Below are 27,264 nucleotides of genomic sequence, written 5' to 3'. Positions count from 1 at the left end.
AAAATGGCATCCTGGAATTACTTGATCAAGGATCCTTAACTTCTGGTTGAAGCCTGTGATTCATAGACATCACCAGGGGCTGAGCATCTTCTGTGATGATGCTCTGCCAAGCTTCTAATGCAGCCATCTTTAGCTCCTGCATGTTTGGGGGCTTATTCCTTACGTTTTATCTTCAGCATATGGAAGACATGCTCAATTGGATTTAAATCAGGTGACTGGGTTGGCCATTCAAGAATGTTCATTTTTTAATATTTGAAAAACTCCTGTGTTGCCTTAGAATTATATTTGGAATCATTATCTTGTAGAATGAAGCACAGTGAAACAGTTAGGAGGCAATTACTGGAACTAGAGCAGATGAAATGTTTCTATACCTCTCAGAATTCATTGTGCCACTGTAGTCATCAGCTACATCATCATTGAAGATAAGTGTGTCATTACGGGTGGCAACCACACATGCCCAAGCCATAACACCCCTACTACTGTATTTAACAGATGAGATGATATGCTTTGGATCTTGCACAAGTTATTTTCGTCTCCACACTGGCTCTTGCCATCACTCCGATACAGGTTCATCTTTATCTCATCTGTCCACAAGACTTTTTTTTCAGAATTCTGCAGGGTACTTTTCCGCAAATTGTAATGCAGATAGTATTCTCTGGCACAAACACATGTGCCTCTCGTGAATACTGTTTGTGATTCTACGGTCATCAGCTGTGGAGGTCTTCCTTGGCCTACCAATCCTTTTGTGATTACTGAGCTCACCAGTAGGTTCTTTGTTCTTAATGGTAATCCAGACAGTTGATTTAGGTAATCCTAAGATTTTACCAATCTTACCAATCACTAATGGTTTTATTCTTGTTTTTCAGCCTCATACTGGCTTCTTTGACTTTCATTGATACAACTCTTGTCATCATGCTGAAAAATGGCAAATAATAGACTCCAAAGGTAGAAGCAAGCCTAGGTATTTTATGCCTGCAATAATGAAGCAATGAAACACACGTGAGTAATCACAAACACCTGCGATGCCAATTGTCCCAAACACTGAGGTGCCCTGAAATGTAGAGATCATTTATAAAATATTTTGTAAGCTCTACATGGTGTGACTGAAATATATACAAATATCATTACATTAAATTCTGCAATGTGCACTTTAATCACATTTAAATTTCTTGATTTTCAATTTTAAACTATGGAGCAGTGGAATAAATCAAGGAAAAATGTGTCTTTTCCCCAAAAACATTATGGAAGGCACAGTAGATTATAATTTATTTCTTTGTGGCAAGTTGACTTAAGAGAGATTCACATGTAGGGAAAACCAGGGACAAAAAGGGTTTTTCTTCAAGTAGCATTTTCTAAAACAGTTGTACTTCACATACTTTTCTTAGTAAACAAGGTGTTGTCTGGATTAATATGTTTGAAAACCAATAGAGTGTCAGCTCAGTGAAAGCTACCATTATAATAGTAGTATCTTTTGCAGAGGCTTATTAAACCATTTTTAAACAAAATCTTTTGACCTTTTTTCCACTCAAATCCTAGATATATTTGTGGCTTGGTTTAACATTATTTACATTTTTGTTTGTGGGCATGATGGTGCACACTAAAGAACTCTAAGTGAAGGACAATTGTTCAAGATCTGTAAAGACAGACCATGAGAGACAGTAGGATTTTGTTGTCTTCTGCCTATTGTGTATTTGATGGCTTTTTGTGATCACTTCATTCCATGTGCCCCTTTCCAATAAAGATTTTTTTTAAATCAATAACACTTGCATTGATGTAGTTTGGGGGGGGGGTAGCCTGCGGTTCAAGTTCAATATCGTGCGCAAGACAAACCTCCCTCTCACTCTTCGCTGAGACAAGCATATGGGCGCAGCTATGATGGGTAGGTACACTCTGTTTTACCCCCTAAAAGTAAAGAAAAGCATGGACGAAAAGTGAAAGAAAACTTACAATTTTTAGGGCCCTATGATTTCCACAATGTAGAAAACATAGATGGAATCATGGAATTAATGCATAAAACGGATTTTAACTTTAAAAAAGGAAATGGAATTGACAGACTTAAGGGGTGACTGTTACAAATCATCCCAATAAATTAAACGATTGAATAAACTGTAGTTCTATCATTCAGATACTATTTTCTAGTTTGCTGTTATTCAAGTGAGCACAATTCTTTGTAGAAATTCAGTTGTGCCTTTATCTGTTTCTGCACATGTTTCCTGCATGTTTTCTCATTAAAAGTACGAAAATTAGCTAGTTGCACGAGACAGAAATGTCAAAGGATCAGATACCCTAATTTCTTAGAAAAAACTAAGAAACACGAGATTAACTGCAAAATTGAGGACACAACAATATCCTGGAGATTTTTATGAACCTGGATAACAACTGTTCTGCAAGTTTTGTCAGCATACTATACACTGGAAACGAAAATATATTAGTAATGACCAAGTCAACTCTTAAACCCATCTAAAGAACAAGGAGAAATTAAAATCAAAAAGTGTTCCCTTTCAGGTAACAATAGAGGAAATAACAAAATTGTCAGATATGAGACGCCAGTTTGTGGTCATGCAAGTCAGACATACCGAGGCATGAGGCATGCTGTCTCAAACTCATTTGCCCCTATCAAAGAAAGAGATAACAGATGTTTTCACTGAAACACCATGGTAACGTTAAACTCAAATATTGTGCAAAAATGTGAAAAATAATTTGTTCAAAAAGTGTAACAGATGAGATTTGTTTACAATGCTACAGATTTGGTGAACAGTACAAATGTGATAAGATTCATTTAAAAATGTGAAACTTATGTTTTGAAATTCTTATATAACAGATAATTTGTACAAACATGAGACAGAGTTCATGATTTGTTCAAAAAAAGCTACAAAGGTAGTGGTTAGTGCAAACGGGACATGATATATGAATATTCATTATTATCTTTAAAGGTGAACTGTGCACCTTTATGTTAATCAGAAAGTTTGTATCAAACAACTAGCCCCTCGCATTATTCCATACCCTTGAAGTAGCTCTCAGTTACGAAAAGTTTGGTAAACCCCTGCTTTAGATATATACAAAATGATAGCCATCTCTATCAGCTAAAACAGAAAATGATACCACTGCCACCTTCCTTTCTTTAGTAATTAAAACTACTTTGACTCTTATACTTACCTGATGCTCTGTAATAAGTCCTTTGACTTGGTCAATATTCTGGGGAAGAAGCTCCTGGTCTCGTTGAATAAGCGTGGTCTCTGCCCACTGCAGCCATGACAACAACTGCTCAAGAAGCTCAGCATTGTTCATAAGCTCAGCCAGAGCATTTTCAAGACGTTGTTGGTGTTGCTTTGTCCATGTCTGAACCTGAAAGCAGATGACAAATAATTTTTGAAAGTGTGCAATTGCAGAGAACTCATACAATATTTATTTATTCACAACATCTAGGAAGATAACAAATTTTAGGGGTTCATGTTAAACAAGGTACCATAATAATAATGGTGATTTTATCTTCAGTTAAATAAATAAGATTGCTGTGTGTACAAAAGTAGGACGTATACATGTAAATACAAGTAAGTTACACCAGGACAGAATGGAAAAAGATGGGTTACAACTACAGCCGCACTCATTATGCCAGCTTAAAGTCATCATCCTCTTTAATAAAACCCTTGTGTGCGTCCAGTGTCCGTGTGTGTGTCTTCTGGTGTAGTGCGTATGCGCGGGGCCACACGGCACATGTTCAGTCTCTTCCTGTGCATTCCCTGTGTGTGCAGAGAGAGAGAGACACACACAGGTGCGTGCGCACTACAGACAGACACGCAGGCCTGCCCAAGAGACATACAGACACGCACGCACACGCACACACACACACACACACAGGCCCACGCGAGAGACAGACAGACACGCACACGTGCACGAGAGATACGCTCGCAGGCCGGCCCACGTGAGAGACGGATGGATGGATGGATGGATGGATAGACACGCACGCGCGCGTGCAGGCAGGCAGGCCCACGCGAGAGACGGACAGACACGCACGCAGGCAAAAGAATAAAGGACAAGCACATCTAAAATGTCATTTGTTGCTAACAACTTCACTGTTTGCAGACATACATTGCACATTGCAGTAAACAGGTCTGTGTGCTGAATTTTTTTGTATTAATTTATCACATCATGAAAAGATAAAAAAAAAAAAAAAATAATAATGTATGACCTTGCCTTCAGTAATAACACACCCACTCACTTTACTTCAAGTTGCAAAAATGCTCGATCCTTTTGTTGTCAGCAGGTCATATTAGACTGCCTTAAAAGCTATGATATTAGGAATAACAATAATTAAAACATTCTCATAAGATATTTTACAATAAGAAAAATGTTTGCTACTAAAATTAATGACATCATGAATTATTATAAAATACCACAACAAATATTGAACCTAAGTACATAACATGAAATTTTCTATTCACTGCAATAAAAAGAAATCACATACATAAAATCTGAAGTTTCCCAAGCTGTTACTTTCAATTAATCCAATATTCAATTGTAATTACTGTATGTAAAAAAAAAAATAAAAACTTGAACATTTGTGCAAACTTCTATCCTCAAGCAGATACTGTTCCCAGTATACCTGTGTATTGCTGTCAATGAACTAACTGTAACATAAAAAACTTCACCCTACTTTAATAATCAGAAAGGGGGCAATTTGATTTTAATAGGGGGGCTGCTTTAACAAGAATGGAATATCACGAGATGCTATGTGTAGGGCATAGTCCAACATGGTCTAATGATCTATGGAATATGATAATTTCAGATGCTAAAAATGATAACAGCAAACCATATTGATAACACAAAGAGGTGACATAATTATTATTATTATTATGTTAAAAGCAGTGCACCAACAAATATACATGGAATAAAGAAATGCAGCAACAATTGCAGTCAAGTGTTTAATGTTTAAGACAAGGTAGATCTACTTGGTAATATTTTCTCCATTTCATATAAAGTATATACATAAACAGAATTTTAATTATTATATATAAGCCTCTTGTGAACAATGGTGTTTTACCATTGAAATAATATTTTTTATTAAAGGAGAAAAATAAAAAAAGAATGTGGCAAAATAAAACATAAGATGAAATAAAAAGAGTAAAAAACACAAACCATATAAATAGTGTAAATTAATTATACTGTACATTTTATGATGTCCAATGAGAAATATCTTGTAACTTTTCAAAAGTGGCAGGGCACCTGATCATAAATCAAAACATTTAAAGCTAATCGTATTTTAACTTTCAGGCCTATCTTTGTTATTTTTATAGGTTTCCACTGATATAAATTCCTGTACTTTTCTCCACAGTGACTGTGTTCTAAGATGGAAAAAAAACAACCAACTAACTGTATCACTGGGAAGACAGTTTTTTCTATAATGCGAGTACCAGGGTGAAAATACAATGATATGTTGAATGTGAGTGCTTCTGTCATGAGAACATTACAACTATTGGAGCAACCTTGGAACGCATAAAAATTAAGTGTTTAACCTCTTAACTTCAAACGATGTTCATTTCTACCTGGACGAACCATGTTTCTTTTCTTGTAACTGAATCACAAGTAATGCAATTTTGCAATGGCTGACTATTACATATTATAATCTAAGCTGCAGGTACTAATGTACAATTGAATCTGTATTAACAATTAAAATACTAAAGATAGAAACCAGTTTACAATCAACCTGATTTTTAAATCTTGGAGAGGAATTATATTTGCAAGGATAATTCAAACTAGAACTTTGAATTGTTGTAGCACTGATTGCTTGTGTGGTGCAGTACACCACTTTTGTATAATCATTTTGATAACCTTTAACATTAAGTTAGAGGGAATTTAATGCAAAATGTCATTCTTACTTTGTGTAGATATTAATGTACATGTGATATTTAGTACATAAACTACTAAAAAAAATGAATGTTGAAGGGCATATATTTCAATTTGGCCAAGCAATGTACCTTAATGCCCACCCTTAATTACTGCTGGCACTGCCCTGCTAGATCCACTCAGGATTCTGAAGACTTCTGTGAAACTACTTTATAACTTGCAACTGCTTAAAATAAAAAGATTCAGCATTTTAAATCTTTGTTCAAATTCATACTCTGTATTCCTGGAGTCTGCCTTGGAAAGCTTTTCTGGATTTTCTCTTAGTATGTTTCACTAATCTTGTAATCTGAATACTAAAACTACACATATTTCTGATGATGTGGACTTATCTTGGCAGTGACATTCATGTCTCTAGTGCCTCTTTCTATGAAGTCAACAGGCGGATTGGGGGAGCATGAGTGGTTCATGAGGTCACTGGAAAGGGGTGTGTGGTGATCCCGATATCTATGCAAAAGGAAGAAGGTCCAAGTCTTTAGAGTCCTGGTGTTTCCTGTCTTGCTATATGGTTATGAGACATGGACGCTATCCAGTGACCTGTGATGAATACTGGACTCCTTCTGTACTGTATGTCTCTTTGGTGGTTTGACTTTGTGTCGAATGAGCGGTTGCTCATGGAGTCCTGAATGAGGCACATTACCTGCATTGTAAGGGAGTATCAGTTGCAGAACTATGAGCATGTGGCATGATTACCCAAGGGTGATCCGGATTGCAAGTGGCTGGACCAGGCCAAGGGGGACACCTATGTAACATTTAGCTGCGGCAGATAGTTGATCATTTCCAGAGGGTGGGACTGGACTGCTGGAGAGGTTGTCAGCCAGGATCCCAAGCTGTTTTGTCGTTTGGTGGTTGTGGCAATACGCTGTAGCAGTGCATGCTCTAAAACCTGACCTAACCTGGACTCTAAAGTGTTTCATGCAGCTTAAGAATAAATTCACATGATTTGTACAAATTTATTTGACACACTATGCTATGTAAACTACCATTCTATTAACGTTCACTATTATTATTATGTATTGTCCAATTGTTGATAGTGGTGAGTCAACTTGCATTCCTATGTTCCTCTCAAAAGGCTAATTATGTTACTTTGTTGAATGCTGTAGTGGGGCTACATAATAATAAGTACATTCTGTGTTTGTGCCGAGTTGCGTTTCGCTTCATCGTCCCGTTTACTGTCCATTATATGTGTATCAGTAAATGTTGTCCCCATAAGTGTAAAGGGGAAGGACGATGGAGAGAGACTGCAGCCCCAAGATGGAAATCACCTGTTGAATTCACCAGTTAAATCTGGGACATTCTGTATTTTAACGAAAGGAGCAAAAGGGAGGCGAGAAGAGAAAGAAAAGAATCATTTTTGCATATTTCAACTCATTTCTGATCATCATACCAGTCCATTACTTGCTTCTTCAGGATTATTATCAAAACAGCCAGTACCGAGACACCCCTGGGTTTGGACTTTTGCCAAACACTGCTGAGGACACTAACGGTGAGGTCGTTTTTTTGTATTGTCGGGAGGAAGCAAGATTTCACACCAGCCAATATCCAACGTTTGCCGGACTTTATTAGGTTTTGGACTCATCTGTCATGTTCATTTCAACAACCGTTCATTTCATCTGTGTTTGTATATATGTATATATGTAAATATGTGCATATTTGTGTTTTATATAATACTTAGTCATTGGTGTCAATGTGATAGTGGTGTTGTGTGTGCACATATTTACATTATTGAGTATTTGTTTGTCTTGATCATTTACAATATATCTGTGTTTGATTTTACATTCCTGTCTATTGTTGGCTGGTTATTTCATCATGTGGGGAAAAACTACAAATTGTAAGTAGTACGGCTTGTTACTAGATAAAGAAGCCTTAGGTTATCCAAGGAATAGTCTTGGTAGTGTAGTGGCCGGTCTGGGTAAGGGGTCGGCCATTACACTGTTTGTGAAACCCTGCTTTTTTATATTAAGTTTCATTTACCAAGTACGGTATCTGACAAAACACATATTTTTTTCAAGGATCTGACAGTCCACCGGATTGTGTAGAAAGAGATCATAGTAGTTAAGCTTCAGTTTGTAAATGTTGACATGTACTTGCATCATAAAAAATCTTTTTAATGGCCTCTTTGAATTTTATATTCAAGGAGAATAACATGTCCAATATTATTTCATCCTGTATGTAAAGTCTTACATTTTATTTACATTAAAGGACATACTCCACCCAAAAATATCATTTTTATGTACTTTTTAGTGATGGCCAATAATTTTTTTTAAATCTGATATTATTCAAAATCCACAAGTCTTTGATCCAGTCACTAGTTCAATATATGCTAAACAAATGCTTTTTTGCTAAAATACTGTTAGTTGCTTCCAGGATTATCAGCACATACATAAACAGGAAATCCAAAACTCATAGAAGAGATTTTTGAATCGAGGCAGGCTTTTCTATATATTTTGGTGTGGATTATTCCTTAAAGATTTATGTGCCCATTATCTACCCAAAATCTTTTAAATAGAAAAAAGACAAGTTAGATATAAATTCACAGTTGCCCTGATAATGAATGAATGCATTAGCCAAAATCAATTCAGTGTTATGTAATTTTCCCTTATAGAATGAAAAAACAAAACACATATTTAGAGATTAGTTCAGACAAGACAAAGGAAATATCCTTATACATCATTATTCCTACTCCTCTCGTTTTATTGTGACACTTGGAGCAAAATTTAGTTTAGACTTTGCAATCTGTGAAGCAGACCTTTACTTTGTGAAATTACGTTTATATGTGTTTCTGTCCACTAGGAATGTCTCACCTCCTCAAACCGTGCTCTGATAATAGTAATCCAGTGTTTGATTGTGGTAATAGAATCATGGTGGCACATTACAAGAATTGCTTCTCCCATTTCCACAGCTGCATTAACATCTATCTGCTTTTCCTCCACTTTTGTCATAAATTCCTACAAAACAATAATGCAGCCAAAGTTAAGAAAACCATCTTCGAAGTCATCTAAAATAGATGAAATAAGAGTTAAGTGCATTTACTTTTTTTTGCAAAGAGTATCTAAATTATTGCTATTTTAAAAATAACAATAATATACTGTACCACTGTGTAACACAGGAAAACTTTTATGCAAAAAGAAAAAAATACCTTGTGAAGGCTAATGAGACTCTGTAATGTTTCTACTTCATCAGGAAGCACCCCCCTAAATCGCAAGGTTTGCTCTGCCTCAGACAACCACTCCAAAAGATGATTGACTGCTGACCTAAATTCCTCTGCCTATCAAAGAAAATGTATTAACATTTTTTTAAACTTGCTCATAAAATGATCACATTGCAATTTTATATCATGGACAGAGAAATAGAAAGTTAATCTATTCCTGTGCAACACTTACTTGTTTCAAAGCATGTTCCAGTCGACTCTGCTTACTGACTGACAACTTGCACACAATATCCCATCGATTGGTTAGCTCCAGCAGCTGCACCTTGACCCACGTAGTGTCATCTCGACCACTCTCAATCAGTTCACGGGCTGAACGTTTCAGCGCTTGCATGCTGCTTGTACGTTTTCCAAGCTCCTTCTGAAATACCTGATTAAAAAAAAAAGTACAGAAAAAAACTTCACACATGAAGTAAACATAATTCCGACCTGATAAATGAACGTAGTAAATTAAAAATAATGTCAATAAATTAAAATATTAACTGATATAAAGGAAACAAATTAATATAATTACATAATAATAGGTTTGTCAATAGAAGGGGTCATAGTGTGTCACCAAATATCCTAGCAGAATCGGGAACAAGCCATGGAAGGGTTGGCAGTCTTTCAGACTACAATTGTACAAAATGGGACAGTGTAACAAACACATTCCTGGGATATAAGATTAAACTAGAGCAACAAGATAAAACCCACAGAGCCATGACTGAATGTTTAGACTCCACAGAGGCAATGACTTGTTTGGAATTTCAAACCAGATCCATCAATCTACTTCACCACCTATGGTTACAAATATAAAACCTTATTGTGCCCCTTTTTTTTTTTTTTTAAAGAAATCACAACTGGGTAAACTTCAACTGTTCTAAAACTATTAAACATTTTATTACATAAACAAGTACTCAGATCAAAGGCCTGCTAACTTAACATATTATGTGATAGGCAAATTACATTAAAGTATTTTAAAAATAAGATAAAAACCCAGCTCTTTGGTCAAGCTATGTTGGCAAGTAGTCAGCATAATATAATCATGGATATAGGAGAAAAAAACACATATCAAAACATTTAAAGACACTGTTTTCACTGTTTACATGAAGACAGGAGCAAACAAATATTATGGAAATTACAGGGAAAATAAAAGAATCTAGTAATATATTAAACAGCAAAATAATAAGTTGAAATTTGCAGATAAAACACCCACAATGTTGATTTGTTTGTTTTAAATATCCAAAGTCCATACACTGGTTTATTTTGACCAAGTATACTGCTAACTAGAGCTTTTATTTTCTTTGGTCTGCTGTGAATATTTAAGTTAGTTGTAACTTACAGTACATACTGTATATGTTTGATACAGTGTGTACTGTACTTTAAAAAAAGCTTAATCTGAAGATACTGCCCTGTCTTTTTTAATTTAACTAGAAATGATATTTGTAAGCAATTACAGCTTTTTTTTATTATGTATAAGAGTAGTGTCAGAAGGAAATAAACGGACCTAATCTGTATAATACAAAGTCAGCAAATAACACATTTTTTAAATACAGAAATAAAAATAAAACATACAATTCCATAATTGAGGTTTAATACACATTAAGAAAAATACTGTGCCGGAGCTTTCTTTAGTGAATATTTTTAACATCTGTCAAAAGGGAAGAAAAAGTATTTAAGCAGTGTGTACCCACATTAGAGATTTCTTTGTTGTTTATGTTTGATGTACATTGGAAATACTGTAAGTAGCAGAATGTTTATATAATAACAAATAACAATCTAAGTTACTTTTTACATCTCATAACTAATATTGCATTTAAATCTTTACATCTATTTTGTTAATGTGAACAAAATTAAAGATATTTTACAAAATATTATATGTAGATGTATAAGTGGATCACTGGTCACTCAACCCTGACCCTTTCCAGTCTAACCTTATGAGCATCCATTAGGTTGATAACCAAGTCCAAATCTCCATGAACCTGTTGATCCTCACTTAGTTGTGGTTCAACACGACACAGCCAGTCAATGAGGGCTTGGAGAGCATCTGCAAACTGGCCTGAGAAAAGGAGAGCCTCTTCTAGCTTGTGCTGCCTGATAACAACAAAACGTTAAAATTACCTTGGGTGACTGAACTCAGAGTTAAAAAAGTTTACCTGAAGATTATTATTCAGCAGACTGCAAATAAAACTAACAAAAATAGTGGTGTAAAAACTAACTATTTAAGCACAACTGCAAGCTAATTTTAATATTATTTCTATGATCATATAATAACTTTAATTGTAAATTGAACTGAAATCCAAGAAACAAAAGAATTATTTAAGATTTTCATAAAAAAGAACAATACCCTGTGCATGATGATGATTACCAGCCTAATAATGAACATGGACCCATTAAGTTGCACCTCATGTTTACCTACTACATTGATAGGTGTGGTGTTCATTTTTCCTATTGCAATAAACTAATTTCTCATTTGTGACTGATTTCAATGGCAATGTTTCAATATTCTTCAATGTGTGGTACAATTTTTTGTGCTTTTATTTTTTCTCGCCTCGATTATTGCAATTCACTGTATTCTGGGATTAACAAATCTCTGATACATAGGTTAGAGCTGGTCCAAAATGCTGCCACTCGCTTTCTGGTTGGGGCAAGGAAGTATGACTCTGTTTCTCCTATTTTAGCTTCTTTACACTGGCTGCCTGTTAGTTTTCGAATTGATTTTAAAATCTTGCTACTAATTTTTAAATCTTTACATGGGCTTGCTCCTGCCTATTTATCTGAACTGTGTGTTTTACACCAGCCATCCATAATGCTTAAATCTTCTGGTCAGTTGTCTCTTGTTGTCCCTCATACCAAGTGTAAAACGAAGGGGGACAGGGCCTTTGCAGCTGCTGCCCCTCGCCTGTGGAACTCGTTACCTCATCATATAAATGAGTCATCTACAATTGAACTGTTCAAAACAAGATTAAAAAACTCACTTCTTTTCACTTGCATTCAGTGACCTTCAGTAATACTGGGGTTTTCCTCTTTGTGATCATATAACATTATTTCTATTTATTATCTATCTTATTTTATGTTCATATATTTTATTACTATTTATGTTTTATTGTTTATTGTTTTTGTCTTTTATTCTATTATTGTAAAGCACTTTGGCCGCAGCATTACTTGTTTTAAATGTGCTATATAAATAAATTGACATTGACATTCAATTATACACCCCTAAACACTAAGCCCTTAAATGCCACACATTCTTTTTAGAATGGGAAGAACACTTACAAAACTGTAAACCAAGCCTCACTTTACATAAGGACCTATATTTGATGACAATATTGATTTTTTTTCCTCCAAAATTTTTTTTTTTTTTTTTTATAGAATCTGAAGTGACGAACCCCTATAAAATGACATTTTTACAAATGACACAAAAATGCTACAACCTCACAAATTAAATTGTTATATCTTTTTTGCACACATTTTTTATAGGGAACATAAATCTCACATCCAACTGCCTGATTTTTTTCTTAGCACAGCCTTTTTGTTCAAAATGCTGCCATAAGAATTATTACAAGAACCAGAAAGTATGAACACATAACTCCAGTTCTCAAGTACTTACAGTGGCTCCCAGTTAGGTTTAGTGCAGATTTTAAAATCCTCCTTTTAACATATAAAGCCTTAAATAGCCAAGGACCTGCTTACTTATCTGAACTTATCACTTACAAAGCTGTGTGCATATTAAGATTTCATGATGTCAGCTGCTTACGATTCCAAGGATTAACAAAACAACAATGGGAGGTTCAGCATTTATTTAGTTGTTCCCAAAGCTGTGGAATGGTCTGCCTACTACTTTAAGAAATCCTGCCCTTTCAGTCTCAGCTTTTAAATTCAGGTCGAAGACTAACTACTTTATTTTAGAATACCCTGACTAGACCTGCTGATTGGATCTCGGTTGTTAGTCATTAGTACTAAAACATAAGTAATATGTTAATTATAAATGGTTACTAACCCTCCCCTATTCCGTTTTTCTTCTCTGAACTATCAAGTTCTACTGCCAGGTTGTTTGCCTGCCAATGGGAAACGTCATTTCAGATAAAGGAGCACTGGAATCATGTGGTAGAAGGGTCCTCTCTTTGGACTGGCCAGCCTAGCACTGACTGAGCTGTAGAATAGCCAGTAGGGGGCTGCAGCTAGTTGGGCAGGGTCTCCAGGACTCTGACTTTGTCTGGGTTATCTCTGACTTCTTTTGTACAATCTGACTGTGGTGCTACAATTAAGTCATGGACAGATATTGTTGTTTTTCATTTATGTTAATTAGTTTCTACATTGTTTTGATGTATTTGAATAAATATGTATCCTTATATGTGATAGTTCTGAATTTAAAGAGTGGTATAATCAATTCGTGCATTTTGCCTTGAGAGTTGTTAGCTGGTAAGGAGGGCTGTGCAAGAAACAGTACTTTGTACTTGTACTAGCATTGTCTTTCTGAGGTGGCAATTATTGGCCATCTAGCTGTGTGAAGAGGATTACTTGTGTTTTTTGACACCTATTGCAAGCCCAACCTTCCTGGAAGCGGGTATCTATCAGAATTGCCCATCCCAAGATTTCTTCAATTTTTTTTTCTACAAGGTTGTGTTTTTTGAGAGGTTTTTTTTTTGTCTTTTTAGAGAGTCAAGGCTGGGTGGGCTGTCAAAATGAAAAGTTCCTGTTAAAGCTCAGGGAGGCATTCCTTATCTGATTTTGGGCTATACAAGAAATAAATTATTGTTGTTGCAGATAAATTTCAATGAGTTTAATTCTGCTTTAATATTAAATATGTAAGTTTACCAATAAAGCTGTTGAGAAACGATTAACACTAAATATGGCGCTCATTAAATCCTTCATTTTTTATTCTATTTCATTTCTTGAACATTTTTGAATTTATAAATTGTAGAAACAATATTCTGGATTATCTGGACCAAATATATCAAGAAACATTCAGGTAATGCACCATTTTTGTAATTGCAGTGAATCGGATTAAATCTCTTATTTCAGATGCCATTTAGTCGTAGGTGGGTTACAGCTGATCGATTAGGCGTAGTGGAAAAAAAACAGGAGGAATTATAAGAAGTGAGCACATTACAATTAAAGTAATGTGTGTGATCCAGACTTTGAAATGCTGGCTGAATTTGTCCAGATTACTGCCGAGGAGGAGGTGGTATCATATTGCTAACTTTGTTTTATAAACTCAACAACAGAAATGATTCAACTCTGTTATCAATACTGTAAAGATGAGTCATTCTGAATACTGGTGACTTCACCTAAGCATATTTGAATGGAACACATTTCTAACAGCATGTCCCTTTTGTGGACACAAGCTGGACCTGCTGTATTCAAATGTTAATGCCTTTAAATGTACATCCAGACAAAACTGTTATTGACAGCAGCAGCTCTTCAGTATCTAAATCTGACATTTTCATGTGTGTTTGAGGGTTGTTGTTTGATTTAATAATTATTTAATCATGCACTATTGGGTTTAATTAACTACTTGGAAGGAAAGTGAAGAAAAAAGTGAAGGACTGAGAGAATTACTCCTCCATTTTAGCCTTCAAATCATTTGGATGATATCCTTAGAAAGGGGAAGAAAATTGAGGATATGAGAATGACCTGACATAGCAGAGTTAAAGCACTAACAAGCCATGAAATTAGATTATTGGCAAGAATTGCTTTCTAATTAAGCAACTTGGGTAGAGCAAAAACCTGCAGCCACTGTGGCCCTCCAGGACAATGATTGAGAATCCCTGGTGGTAGAGAGTTGTAATCATGGGAACTTCAAATTCAAATTGAGGTCATTTTTTGGAGATATAGGATTGACAAATTTTGTTGGGCTAAATGATCAGCTCATGTTAGTAATGTTCTATTGTTCTAAGATAGATAAAAAATTGTGAATGCACTAGCATTCTTCAAGCTTTGTGGGAAAAATATGTCAGGAGCAAAATCTTATGAAGCAAAAAGGTGCTTGTCCATTTAATTGAAGTAATTCTATTTATCTTACCTCTCAACTGATTTTCCACATACAGTATCCCACTTGTCTCGGACTTCTCCAAGTAAATTGTCCAATTTCGGCAGATCATCAGAAAGGGGAGCCTTTTCCTTCATTGAGCGACAACTTCGAACTGTTGTGTCATATACTGGTTGCTTTGCTCCCAATATTTTTTGAAACTCCTACAGGAACAGAGAAGAAAACCACAGAGACACTAGAGAAACAATTTTGTTAAATATTAGGAATTGTGTTACTGAGTCTAATCTTTTAAATATCAAAGCAAAAATAAGCACTCCAATTGTTACTGAATTATAATACCTTATGCTTAGTCAGCTGTAGCTTGATTTTGTCTGGGTCATTAGAGATCTCAAGCTCTGAATCCAATTGTCTCTCTGCTTCTTCCAGCCAGTCAACAAGCTTCCGCCAGGTTTCACTAAACTAGAGATAGAGACAGTAAGACTGTTATCCTAAGGAATATGAGCAAGTTTTTAGTACTGTACTAATTACATAAAGTATAAATCAATGTGATCCATGTGAAGGAGTATAGAATTTGTTCACCACATTACAAACTTAAGTCACTAGGGAGAAAACCATATTAACCAAGTACAACAAGCAGTTTTTTAACAATGGATAATTATCTAGATACGTATTATAAATTAGAGCACATTTTTATTCATGATTTAATTTGAAATCAAAAATACAACCACTACTACCATATATGCGTATGAACACATGGAAAAGCGTTGGAAGCTGACTGTCTACTGGTAAAATATTGTGAATAAAAAAGGCAGCTCTAATCCATTGCTACGTCTTACCATCAGCTGACATTGCTAGAATGCGTTACTAAAGCTAGAGAGTTGTTCATTCGTCTTAACAACTGTGCTGAAACATATCAGGTTGCTCTCAAACTGTAAACCTCATGGATATCTTTACCACTTGACTCTAGATAAGGAGTTGCCAGTTTTTTGTTTTTTTTTTTTTACATAAAAGATAAGGTTTGGAAACATCCTCTTAATGCTAAAACAAAATATATCCTACCAATTTTTTGACATCTGCAGAGTAAATGACCTTACTTTTTTGGCAGTAATATATGTACACTGAGATTTATTTACACACTGTAAGACGTAATATTGAATTTAATAGACGATATTGAGTTGATACAACTTAATTTTTATAAACTTGTTAATAACACTCATCTTAAATAAGTCATGTGTACTTTTAGGTGTAAAAGCTTAAATAAATTAATGTACTTTGGCCGAATTAACTTAATAATAGTATGTAAACACTGTGGCAGTGGGGGGCGGAATTTCAGTCCACTTTACACAAGACAACAGATTGGAGTTTTTTTTTTCATTCACTGTACTCTTACTATTAGTTTGGTAGCTGATTGAGTTATAATAATCGTATAATAGAAATTATCAAGTTGTTTGTGTTTATTGGTTGATGTACAGTATGAGTTATTGTAATAAATTGAAATGTAACCCATTTTAGAAAAATAAACAAAAAAAAATTAAATAATAATAATATTGTCTCAATGAATAAAAAAATAAATAAAAGAACAATAAAGTAGTAAATTACAGTGAAGTACATCATCAGAATTTATTTAAAAAGCTCGGGCATGTGCAGAGAACTGCTCAATTATACTTGGCGCGTTTTACGGCAGTCATTTTGTGGACATGCCATAACAAGTTTAGGTGCAGCCAGAATTCGTCTAAGCAGTTGTGCTCGTTGTTGAAGGAATACCGGTGACTGTGGTACCTGGCACACTAATTTGGCGAGTACCTTTCTTTTCATCTTTTTTCACACTGTTTTACTTTTGTTAATGAGCGCCAGTCTGTTGTGCTTGCACGGGAGAGAACTTGTGCTAAACTCTGCCACAGCCTTTGTCCATTATCGCAGAAAGTCGGTTGCTTTTCCTTTTTTGCTTTGCTTCTTGTCCATTGACATCATTCCTTAATTTGGGATCAGAACAGGAAAGTGTTAAACTCACCCACAATTGCGTTGTGAATGAAACAGTGCATTTATATATTTGTCTTAATGTATATGTTTGTAGAGTTGCGTGGAGCGAATCTAACATGCAGAACATTAAGTAATTTAATAGCTGGCTTGCAATAATTTTCTCAGTTGTCTAGTCAGGGAGGGGAAAAAATTTTCAATCTTTAATGTTAGCTGCGCTGGATCCCTGATAACCTGCATTTGAAAGTCACACACATTCAGCGTCCACTATCGACGTCATGCTAAGTAGCGCATGTTGAACATGACCTGCTTTAGTAACATGGGACATGATTCTCAAACACTGTGGCCAACCGCTTTGTTATCTAATCTAATCATACTCCTTTGTGTAATTATTTTTAGGACAGTTTGTATAAATAACAGGCAAAATAATAGTTACATTTATTAAAGTGTCAAATTAGACTGATAGTTTATTATAAACGTTGGAATTACCAGAACTATTATATGGAAAGGAAATTTATGAAATGTAATTAATTTTATTTTAAGTGGTTGTTTAAAAGCTAACTAGCTGGAGTGGATATATAGTGCAACAGTTAACAGTTAATGTTTGAATTCATGGAAATGATTGGGTACAAATGTAGAGATGTTTGAAGGACATTATGGTGTAATTAAACTGTATTTTAGTAAGAATAACTTGCATAATGTTTGTCTTAGTTTGTTCCATTGTAAATTAGACTAAAATTATCTCTCTTTGATGACAGGTTCACTACACAGATCAAAAACCTTACAATGCAGTCGACCTGTAAGTATTGCACATCTAGAAAGAATATCAAACAGCCAAGAAGAGGTGAAGCTAATTATCTGCCTAATTTGCATGAAGGCCATGATGAAAAAAGCCTTGAAGATGACAGAAATATGCTCATAGAGGAGATGAAGAAAAAACAACCAAATGGGTCTCTCATCTGAAAATTAATGGATCTAACATTCCCATTGCGCCGACAAGAGATAGTGGGAAACAAGGCTGTTGTCCAGGACATGGCTGAATGTTGGCCAGTACCTTTCATGGAGAGACAGCTAAGCTACTATTAAACTGAAAAGATCCTGAAAAGTTAAACTAAGGATAGATTTTACAGCTCTTTGAAGCAAAAAAATAATCTCAGAAGCTTATCAAATTGTTAATATTTTATTACCCTGAATATGTTTTAAATCAGTATCTAATTCCAGTTTGTATGAAGTCAATGCATCAGCCTTTTTGAAGTAGTATTTGAATATGAAAGAAATCTTTCTTTTTTTGTCTTGTAAGCTTTTAATGTATTGTGAGTACAATTGTTATGAATGTAATTGACTACTTAAGGTTGTCTTCTTCTCCTTCTTCCCCTTTCTCTTTTTCAGGTATTTGCTGAGTTTAACAGAATTGCCAGTAAGAATCTTTAAGGAGATTTCTTCGAGGCTCTGGACCAATACACACCAAGCTTCATCCAACTGTTCAGTAGCAAAAAAGGAACTGTTGGAAAGAAACTGACAGAACTGAAGCAGCAAATTGACTTGATGGTGAGTGACTTATAACTCTTTTTCATCATTGTTGTTCCTATGTTGTTACTTCAAAGGTGTACGATGAAAAGTTACACCCCTGTCTGATTAAGATCATGTCATCAATCTTTTTTAAACCATATTGTGAGGCATTGCATCAGAAAAGGATGGAAAAAAAAATGACCAGATTCTCAAAAAACTCCCTTAATTCCCAAAAATGTTTATACACTAGCATGGGGTGACGAGTGTATAAAAACTTTGTTAAAGGTTTTTAGATCAAACAATATAGTCATTGTGTGCTGCAAACAACAATTTTTTTTTTTTTGGAAGAATTAGGTGTCACGTAGGCTACAACACCACCTGCTGAGTACACTACATGTCTTCTCTTTATTTGCATCAATATAATCAGTCCAGATTCACATTTTCTTGTTTTAATATTTCAAATTTGCCTCACTTTTAGTTGAAACACAGATAATATAATTTTCTATCTCAGTCTGCTTATTTCTCAGAAATTGTTTCTTAGAGGAATTTTTCTGTATCAACAGATACCAGATGTGACTGCACGGCGTACAGTTGTCCTCAAAGGCCTTCCCATTGTACTAGGCAATGACTCCAGTGACTTCTATGTGTCATGCTTCGTAAGTTCTGGAATACAAAAGTTGTTTGTCTACTAAACTTTGCATTTGAGTATCTTGGAACTAATAGAATTATTAACTGATCAATGTTTGAAGGTCTAATAGTAAACACAACACGCTATTCTAATGTTCTAAAATGTTTCAAAATGCTTCTCCATAGGACACCACAAAAGAAGAAGCCTTGGCCTCTCTGACAGTTGGTGTCTTGACTGTTCTGAGTGAAGATGGCCCAAGTTCTCTGCCCATATCCACAGCCATTGTTCTTGAGGGAGGTAGTGCCATGGATAATATCAACAACTTTCCTCAGGCAGTTTGCCTGTTGTTTGGGCTGATGTATGCGTTACACTTCGACTATCCAAAATGCATGGCAAACACTCTTGAAATTCATCCCAATGGTCATGCTTGGTCTGCAAGGCAAAAGCCTCCCACCAAAACTGTTAACACTCTTTTGGTAAACTAGCCGAAGAATCCTTTGTTCTACAAGTTGCACTTTTCTCTAATAATTGTTCTGTGAGAAAACAGAGCAGGCCGAGTGCCTGTTTCTATATACCATTCAAAAAATTTATTTTTGTGAAAAAATGTACTAGTATAAGTAAATAGTTTTTTTTTTTTTTCTGAAATGTTGATTGTTTTGAGAAGATGGCATGAAACTTAACCATAATAAGGACACATCTCGTTAAAGCATTTGAGGTCCACATTGTGGTATTATGATTTCCTTAGAATTTTGTGTATTTTACTTGCAGTACTTGCAGTTACTTGCAGTACCTGATTACTTTAAGTCACTCATACCTTAAGTCTGCAATACATGTTTTAAGCACTTCAGCACTGGTTTTAAATAAATGTCTGGAGGTGCCTCATGTTCATATTTGATGCCAGAATGGGAAAACCTGTGCAGCTAGTTATTTAAACGCTTTGGAACTAGATTTTGCATTTCTAAAATAAATGTCAGCTGAAATAACTCAATGTGTGTTATTAAGACATTGTTTTCAATGGTCATTTAGTGCGAATATTGGTAAATGAAGTAGTAATATAGCTGGTACAGTAGAATTGTGACAAAATTAATGACTAGGGCTATGCACAATTTGAATTACATTATTTGCTTAAGTTAGGTCAACTAAGTTTTATCCTGTACACTGAGAATGAAAATAAGTTTACACAAAGCATTTTCTTTAATTTAAATATACTGGATAGCTTTAAGTTATTTTAAGTTCTGTTAACTTAAATATTACAAGTTAATTGTACTTATTTTCTCAAGTTTTAAAAACCTAATATTTTTGAGACAACGAGTTTGCCTACTTTTTTTTTTTTTTGAAGTAAAGCCAACTTATTAGGTTTTACAGTGCAGATGTTTTAGTGTAACCACACTATTCTTTTCTGCAACATTGTCTTTACAACACATTAAACTAGCAAACATTAGGGCCACATATACAAATTCTTGTCATACAAAAGATATAATTAACATTAAACTGTACATAATTTGTACTGGTTACACAACATTCATTAATGCTTCATTTTCACATTACAATGTAAAAAGAGGGTGTTCAAGGAATAAAATTATGTCAGTAAAGAAGGAAGATGGTGTCAGTAAAAAAACAATTGGGTTCTACTAATAGTTAAAATTTGTAATATGTTAAACTCTGCAATTATTTTTTACTGCAATTTTATAATTCTCCACGTTTTGGATGATCATAGGGATCTTAAAGCAAAACCAAATAATAAAATTACATAGTTAACTAGACAACTACAAATATGGAGAACCTGAGTGGCACAGAGTCAAATAAAAACAAAATGACCATACTTTCAACAGGGAACAGGTCTGAAAATCGTAATATATAATCTTACTGCCTGACTTCAAAGATTAAAAATCTGTGGCTTTAGTTTGTCTATTTCCAGTGCAGACAATCTCAACTTGTTTATCTTCTTTAACTAATTATACATTGTTAAGTATATATTATTTCTCTACTGACCTTTCTTATGCAGATAGAAGGCATCTAAAAGCATCTCCTTAAATAATTTGTTACATAAAGATCAAGAACAAAAAATGGAAAAAGAAAAAAAAAACAAAAAAAAACACATCTTCCATATTAAATAATTCTGGAATTTTGCCTGTCAAGCATTGGTTCATTAGAAAATAACATCTCTCTAGTTAATGAAATTACTTTATCCACAAAATATGGCATCTTTTTCCAAAATAAAAATAGCTTAGACATATGTTTAACTATTCCTTAAGTTGAAGAGTCTCCTGATGGTTTTACCTATTTTTATAAATCCCAAATTGGTTGGCAAAGAGTTAGACTTAAAGTGATTCTTAATTATGATCTTTGAATAAAACTTTAGATGGTACTGCATCTTTTGAAGTTCTAATATGAAATATTAAAAATACATCAAACCTATCTGTACTACTGAAATTCTGGTTTAGTCTACATTCCAAGTCTGAATAAACGATAATCATTATTAAGTTATTTTACTGGATGACTAAAGCACTCATATATTGTAGACATAGAAATGCAGTCTCAGCAAAAGTTCTCTCTCTCTCTGATTGATTCTTTGGAACATCTCAAAATTGTGGAAGGTCCTATACACTGTCACAGTGTAAACATGTTTTTACTTCCTTTCACACTAGGACTTGAAAAATTTACAGAGAACATGGACCAGCAGGGAACTGGATCTCCATAGAGAACTACACATCCCAGTGAGGTGACTGATAGAGAGTGCTCTGATAGTTCCATGAACTACTATAAAAGAGGGAAAGAATCCCAGGAGATCAGTTCACCTTCAGCCAGCAAAGCAGAAGGTACTCTGCCTAGATTTATGCAAAGTACTAGGTCTAAGAGATGGCCTCATTCCTGATAACCTAGGTATAGACAGTTGTTGAGCTTGGCAAAAAATTAAAAGCTGAGGAGAATATACTATAGAGTCCATCTCTGATAATTCTGTAATTCTAAGAGTACAATTTTATCTTTTGCGGTACATTTTTATATTGCTGTGCTTTTATGGAAAAAACACCTTTGTAAAAACTGATTCCACTAGGTCATAATGGAATCATTAAAACAATTCCTTTTCTGGCAGTTTGAGAGTCCCTCAGTGATCACAACATTCAGTATCACACTTTAGAGTGGATTATCACCAATGATGTTCTTCATCAGAATTAAAGTCTCTCTCCTATTAATAAAACCAGCAAGATTACAATTTGATTAAATTTAAATTTCTTTTTCTTGCTCTTTTGCCAATAAATGTGTTATTTAGAACTATAGCTAGGACAAAATCAAATAATATGACTATTTCAAAGATTCATTTACATTATAACAACCTCAAATCTGAGCTTAAAAATGAATAATCATATACATCAGCTGCCCAATAGCTGAAAACCATGAATGTGTAAAGGAATCAACATGGCTTAATAAAAATACAAGCTCTCTAAAATCAAGAAGTCATTAATTACACTGTAAAAAGAGGTCAATAAAACTGCAAGTTTACTAATCTGCAAGGACTGAAAGTAATATAGTTTGCATTGAACCATAATGAACATAATTTAAATTACACATTACCCTGAAATTATGATGACGAGCAAAAGGTAACCAAAATAATGTCAAAACTGATTTATGCAAGTTTAGCTTACACTAACAATGCTGTCTTTAATCTTCTATTACTGCTAAAATATAAAATACTGAAACAAGGAAATGATATTTAGAACAATATGGGGGGAAAGGCAGAAAAGAAAAAAAATGCTCTTAAATCATATTTTTCATAAGTGTTTACTTGTGAAATTGTCACAAAGACTCTCACTAGCTACAGAGTAGTGCTGGGAGGTATACCGGTTCATACCGAAAACTGTTTTTTATTTTTATGATGATATGGATTTTTCTTATACCGCAATACCGGTTTAAATAGCCTAAACAACTTTCAGAACGTGGTGCAGTGGGAAACTATTTAGGGGGACCTTTTTCACTGCTACACCGCTAAACACGCATGCAACGGAGTACATACTGTATGTTAGTGGAGGTACTGAGCGGTGAAAATGGACAGAGAACATTCAGAAACTGAAGCTGTAGCAGACGATACAGTTGAACATGATGATACAGAAGAACTTTTGCTGAAAAAAGGAACTGTGTCTGTTGTCTGGAGATACTTTGATTTTAAAAGGTCGAATGTGAACCAAACAACTATTTACTGTAAATGCTGTTGAGCTAAAGTTGTCAACATGAGCAATTTGCTGCACCACCTTAGCCGCAAACATGCTTTGGAGTACCATGAATTTATGGAACTAAGATTGGCACCCTCCACGTCCTCAGGTAAATCTGAAAAAGCTACAGGACACTCGAGTCAGATGTCACTTGTGGACACGTTTGCTAGAGGTACTGCCTACGACAAAAAGAGCAAGTGGTTCCATTCAAATCCAGATAGCAAACGTGTCAGCGGACAGAGACTGTTAACATTAACAGAAAGTGTAGTTGGTTTACAAAACATATCTACTATTTATTCCTTTTCTAAGACATGTTCAGTGCCATACAACTTTTGACAAGCACCTCTGGATATTTTACTAAGGCTAAATGCCTCTTTGGATGGTTGAAAATATGTTGTCAAAATTATAGTTTAAGTAGTTTGCAAAATTTGTTCAATAAAAAGGTTCTATATTTTGACTGCAACTGTCATGCAATGTGGTGGCACGGTGGCGCAGTGGTAGCGCTGTTGCCTTGCAGTTAGGAGACCCGAGTTCGCTTCCCAGGTCCTCCCTGCGTGGAGATTGCATGTTCTCCCCGTGTATGTGTGGGTTTCCTCCCACAGCCCAAAGACATGCGGGTTAGGTGTATTGGCAATTCAAAATTGTCCCTGGTGTGTGCGTGTGTGTGTGCCCTGCGGTGGGCTGGTGCCCTGCCTGGGATTTGTTTCTTGCCTTGTGCCTTGTGTTGGCCAGGTAAGTACTGGCAAGGTAGTAATAACAGATGGAAGTAATACTGGAGTAGTGTTCAAGAATTTGATCTAATGGGTATTTTTCACAAGCTTGATATTATTTAGATTTTTTCTTCCAAAAAAATAAAAAATATTAAGTATTAAAGCCATACATGAATAACATTCCTTTGTATGTATGTTGAATTTAGTAACTACTCATGTCCCTGCAAAGTGATTTTCCTCTTGGGATTTATAAAGTTTATTTAAACTAATCTAATTAAAGGCAGTCACATGTTAAAGCTTACAAATGCAATGTGTGTGCAGCAAACACATGCAACAACCATCTTCTAAAATACTAAAGCTTGCTCCTGTTCAAAATTACACAACATAAATCACTACACTTACTTTAAATTAAAAGTAAAGGACTATTTATTTGATCAAGCATTTAATAAAACTTTTAAGTTCTGTTCAAAATTTATTTTTGCAAATTTATCTCTGTCCTACTTTTAGGCTGAATTCACTAATTTGTTTGTTTTGTGGTTCACTTCACATCTTGTACAAGATGATCAAAGCATAAACACAGTCTGTGTGGAGCTTAAATATGAATAATTAGAAGCTGATGTTATTGTGAATAACACAGACTTGTGTGACTTTGTCTCCACAAAATTACAGTGGTGTTCTTCAAGAAGAGAGCTTACTTTGTACTTAAACACATTCACAACTAATCTATTTATTTTAAGAACATGGGCAAATAACAGTCAAAATCAATTCTAGAAAGACAGGGTTTTTGTTTTTATTTAGGTAGTGCTGTTATTTCCTTGTTAATTATCTTTTCTTCCGTATTAACCAACAGAGGCACCATGTGATACACATTCAAGTTTCTCAGAAAGGTGGGTAGGATTATTAATGCTCCATGATTAAACAAAGTTTGTAATGTGCATAACCACGGAGACCATGCAAAAAAAGAAAGCATTGTTATATCAACGTGGACGATCAAGTGGCAGATTTCAAAGCTAGCAATTATATTATTTTTAGACTCAAACGCAGAATGTCTAGCTACAGAAATATATTTTATAAATATGGAAATATCAGTATAGTATAAAAATAATATCTAAAATGTCTAACTAGAGTGTCATCTAAGCACTCTGATGTATGCATTTAGTGGCTAACAGGTGAAGTGTTGCTGTGTAAAGTAGACTACATCAAAAACAGCAATTACCGACTAGGACCTCTGTCTGTTTAGGAGCATACAAGCAAAACAAAACATCAATCATTCTTGAGGAAAGAGGAGTGTTAAATACTAATGCAAGATGCATACTACAAGGCATGTTCCAAGCTGAATGTTATAAGGCTAGTTTCAAATGTGTTTCTAAGATTAACTAGTTGCAAAATTAAAAAAGTTTTAAAAACTCTTTTTAAGGGATACAGTATTTGTTAAATCACAAGGTGAGCATATGGCAGTACACCTCATAAAAGTAGGCAGAAATAAAGTTCTTTTAGACTTCTGGCTCATTTTCTACCTAAAGTGATGGCTTCTGGTGGTGGTAGCTCACCTTCTGGTACTTTTACAGATAATTTTAAGATCCTCTTACTGAAATATAATATTGTAGAAGGCTTAGCCTTGCTTTAACTTACAATACTTAACAATATGTTTCCTTCATTTTTCCATAATTATAATGTGCAGGTCATCCCATGACAAACAAATTACCTACTACCATAACTAAAAAAAATATAACTTCCATTTCTGCATTGACTTGAGGTTATTTTAAAGTCCAAGACTGGAGTACAATTCTATGTGTAAAAGTTACACCTTAACTGCCTCAGCTCATTTAACCAGTGAACCCAAAAGCAGCCAGTCATCACCCTGTTAAGAAGATAGATTTAGGAGTAATTACACTCCTATTTTTTAAGCCATCTGCCATAGTTACACATATGGTAGGGCACTCTAAGGAATTCAAAACAAACAGTTGTCTTTACATGTTTTAGTTCATGATGAGTCTCTCTCTCTCTCTATCCAATACAGTGTCTACAATGAGCCCTTTGCATGAAGACATTCTGGTACAGGTTGAGGGATTGTTCCTATTAGATGAATGTACATGGAAAACCTCTTTCTCTGTAACTATAAGCAAGGATAGGTCGTCACATTTATTTGGTGCAATAAATAAGGAGAGTGAGAGTGAGCGAGCACAAGCTCGCACTGATTGCTGGGAGAGGCGAGCCCGAGTGGGGTGTTTGGCCGGCACCCGAGGGCCAACGGCAGTGGTCGCTCCGGCTGAGCTCTTGTTTGGAACAGGAGTGACCAGGAGAAGGTTGGGTCGCTGCAGTGAAGGCTTGGTTTTAAAAGACTGCTTCCAGCCATTGTTTTAACTTTGTTGTTTTTTAAAGGATTTTTTTCTATTGGATTTTAACCTCCTCTAGTTCACTCATTTTTATTGGATTATTTATTTACTTACTGAAACATTTTCGAAGCACTGCACTTTGGATACTGTTTAGTTTTGTTTGTTGATTTTAAATAAAAGCACTTTTGCACCATCTCCTTGCTTTGTTGTGCCACATTGTCCAACTCATCGGTGACATTACCAATAGTGTTAGGTTAAAGAGCTCCCAAAAAGCCAGATGGGAGCATGGAGTGGAACCCGCATCGTCACAAGCCTTTTGTTTTAGTACATCATTGAACAACAGTTTTAAATCTCATTTTATAGTTTTATTACATCACATTCTGAAAATGTCCAAAAGTGTACATGTAAGTGGACTGATCTTATATAAAAAAATAAATATAAAAAGAGCTGTTGATTATTGTTTGAATTATATTATTTTGCTTTTTAATTAGGTCAGTTAAGATCAGGAAGAATTTTGGAGGTATTTGTAAAGCTTAGTAAAAAACAAACAAAAAAATCTTCATAACATTCTATAAAAGAATGAAATTTTGAGCTGTATTTCATTTTTAGCAGTGTGCTGAAAATGCATTAATAAAGTTTCTTTGAAAACAGTCATGAAACAGCAAAAGCAAAAATGATCAAGTATTTTTATGATTATTAGTTGAAACTTGGTGTGTACCTAACAGTGAACACCATTCATGCAGAACTTTTACCTAACTGTGGCACAATATTTAGTGAATTTAAAATATCTGAGGATACTATGACAACAAAACACAC

At 34.8% G+C, this 27,264-nt stretch overlaps 1 protein-coding gene across 4 annotated transcripts in view; it reads right to left on the bottom strand.

Annotated features, from left to right (window-relative positions):
- The window catches only part of macf1a (microtubule actin crosslinking factor 1a), an 826,555-nt gene that overhangs the window by 59,552 nt on the left and 739,739 nt on the right, over window positions 1–27,264 (bottom strand). For all 4 annotated transcript variants that reach the window (XM_039739817.1, XM_039739818.1, XM_039739819.1 and 1 more), the window contains 7 exons: window positions 15,420–15,539; window positions 15,114–15,283; window positions 11,023–11,182; window positions 9,285–9,479; window positions 9,041–9,169; window positions 8,706–8,849; window positions 3,157–3,345 (listed from right to left, as the gene is read on the bottom strand). In XM_039739817.1, coding sequence (XP_039595751.1) covers window positions 3,157–3,345; window positions 8,706–8,849; window positions 9,041–9,169; window positions 9,285–9,479; window positions 11,023–11,182; window positions 15,114–15,283; window positions 15,420–15,539 — 1,107 coding nt within the window. The remainder of the gene's footprint in view (window positions 1–3,156; window positions 3,346–8,705; window positions 8,850–9,040; window positions 9,170–9,284; window positions 9,480–11,022; window positions 11,183–15,113; window positions 15,284–15,419; window positions 15,540–27,264) is intronic.

This window comes from Polypterus senegalus, chromosome 17, assembly GCF_016835505.1.
Source record: "Polypterus senegalus isolate Bchr_013 chromosome 17, ASM1683550v1, whole genome shotgun sequence".
In the NCBI taxonomy this organism is placed as follows: Eukaryota; Metazoa; Chordata; class Cladistia; order Polypteriformes; family Polypteridae; genus Polypterus; species Polypterus senegalus.
Note: the sequence above shows the minus strand (reverse complement) of the source record. Positions and strands in the feature narration are given on the sequence as shown.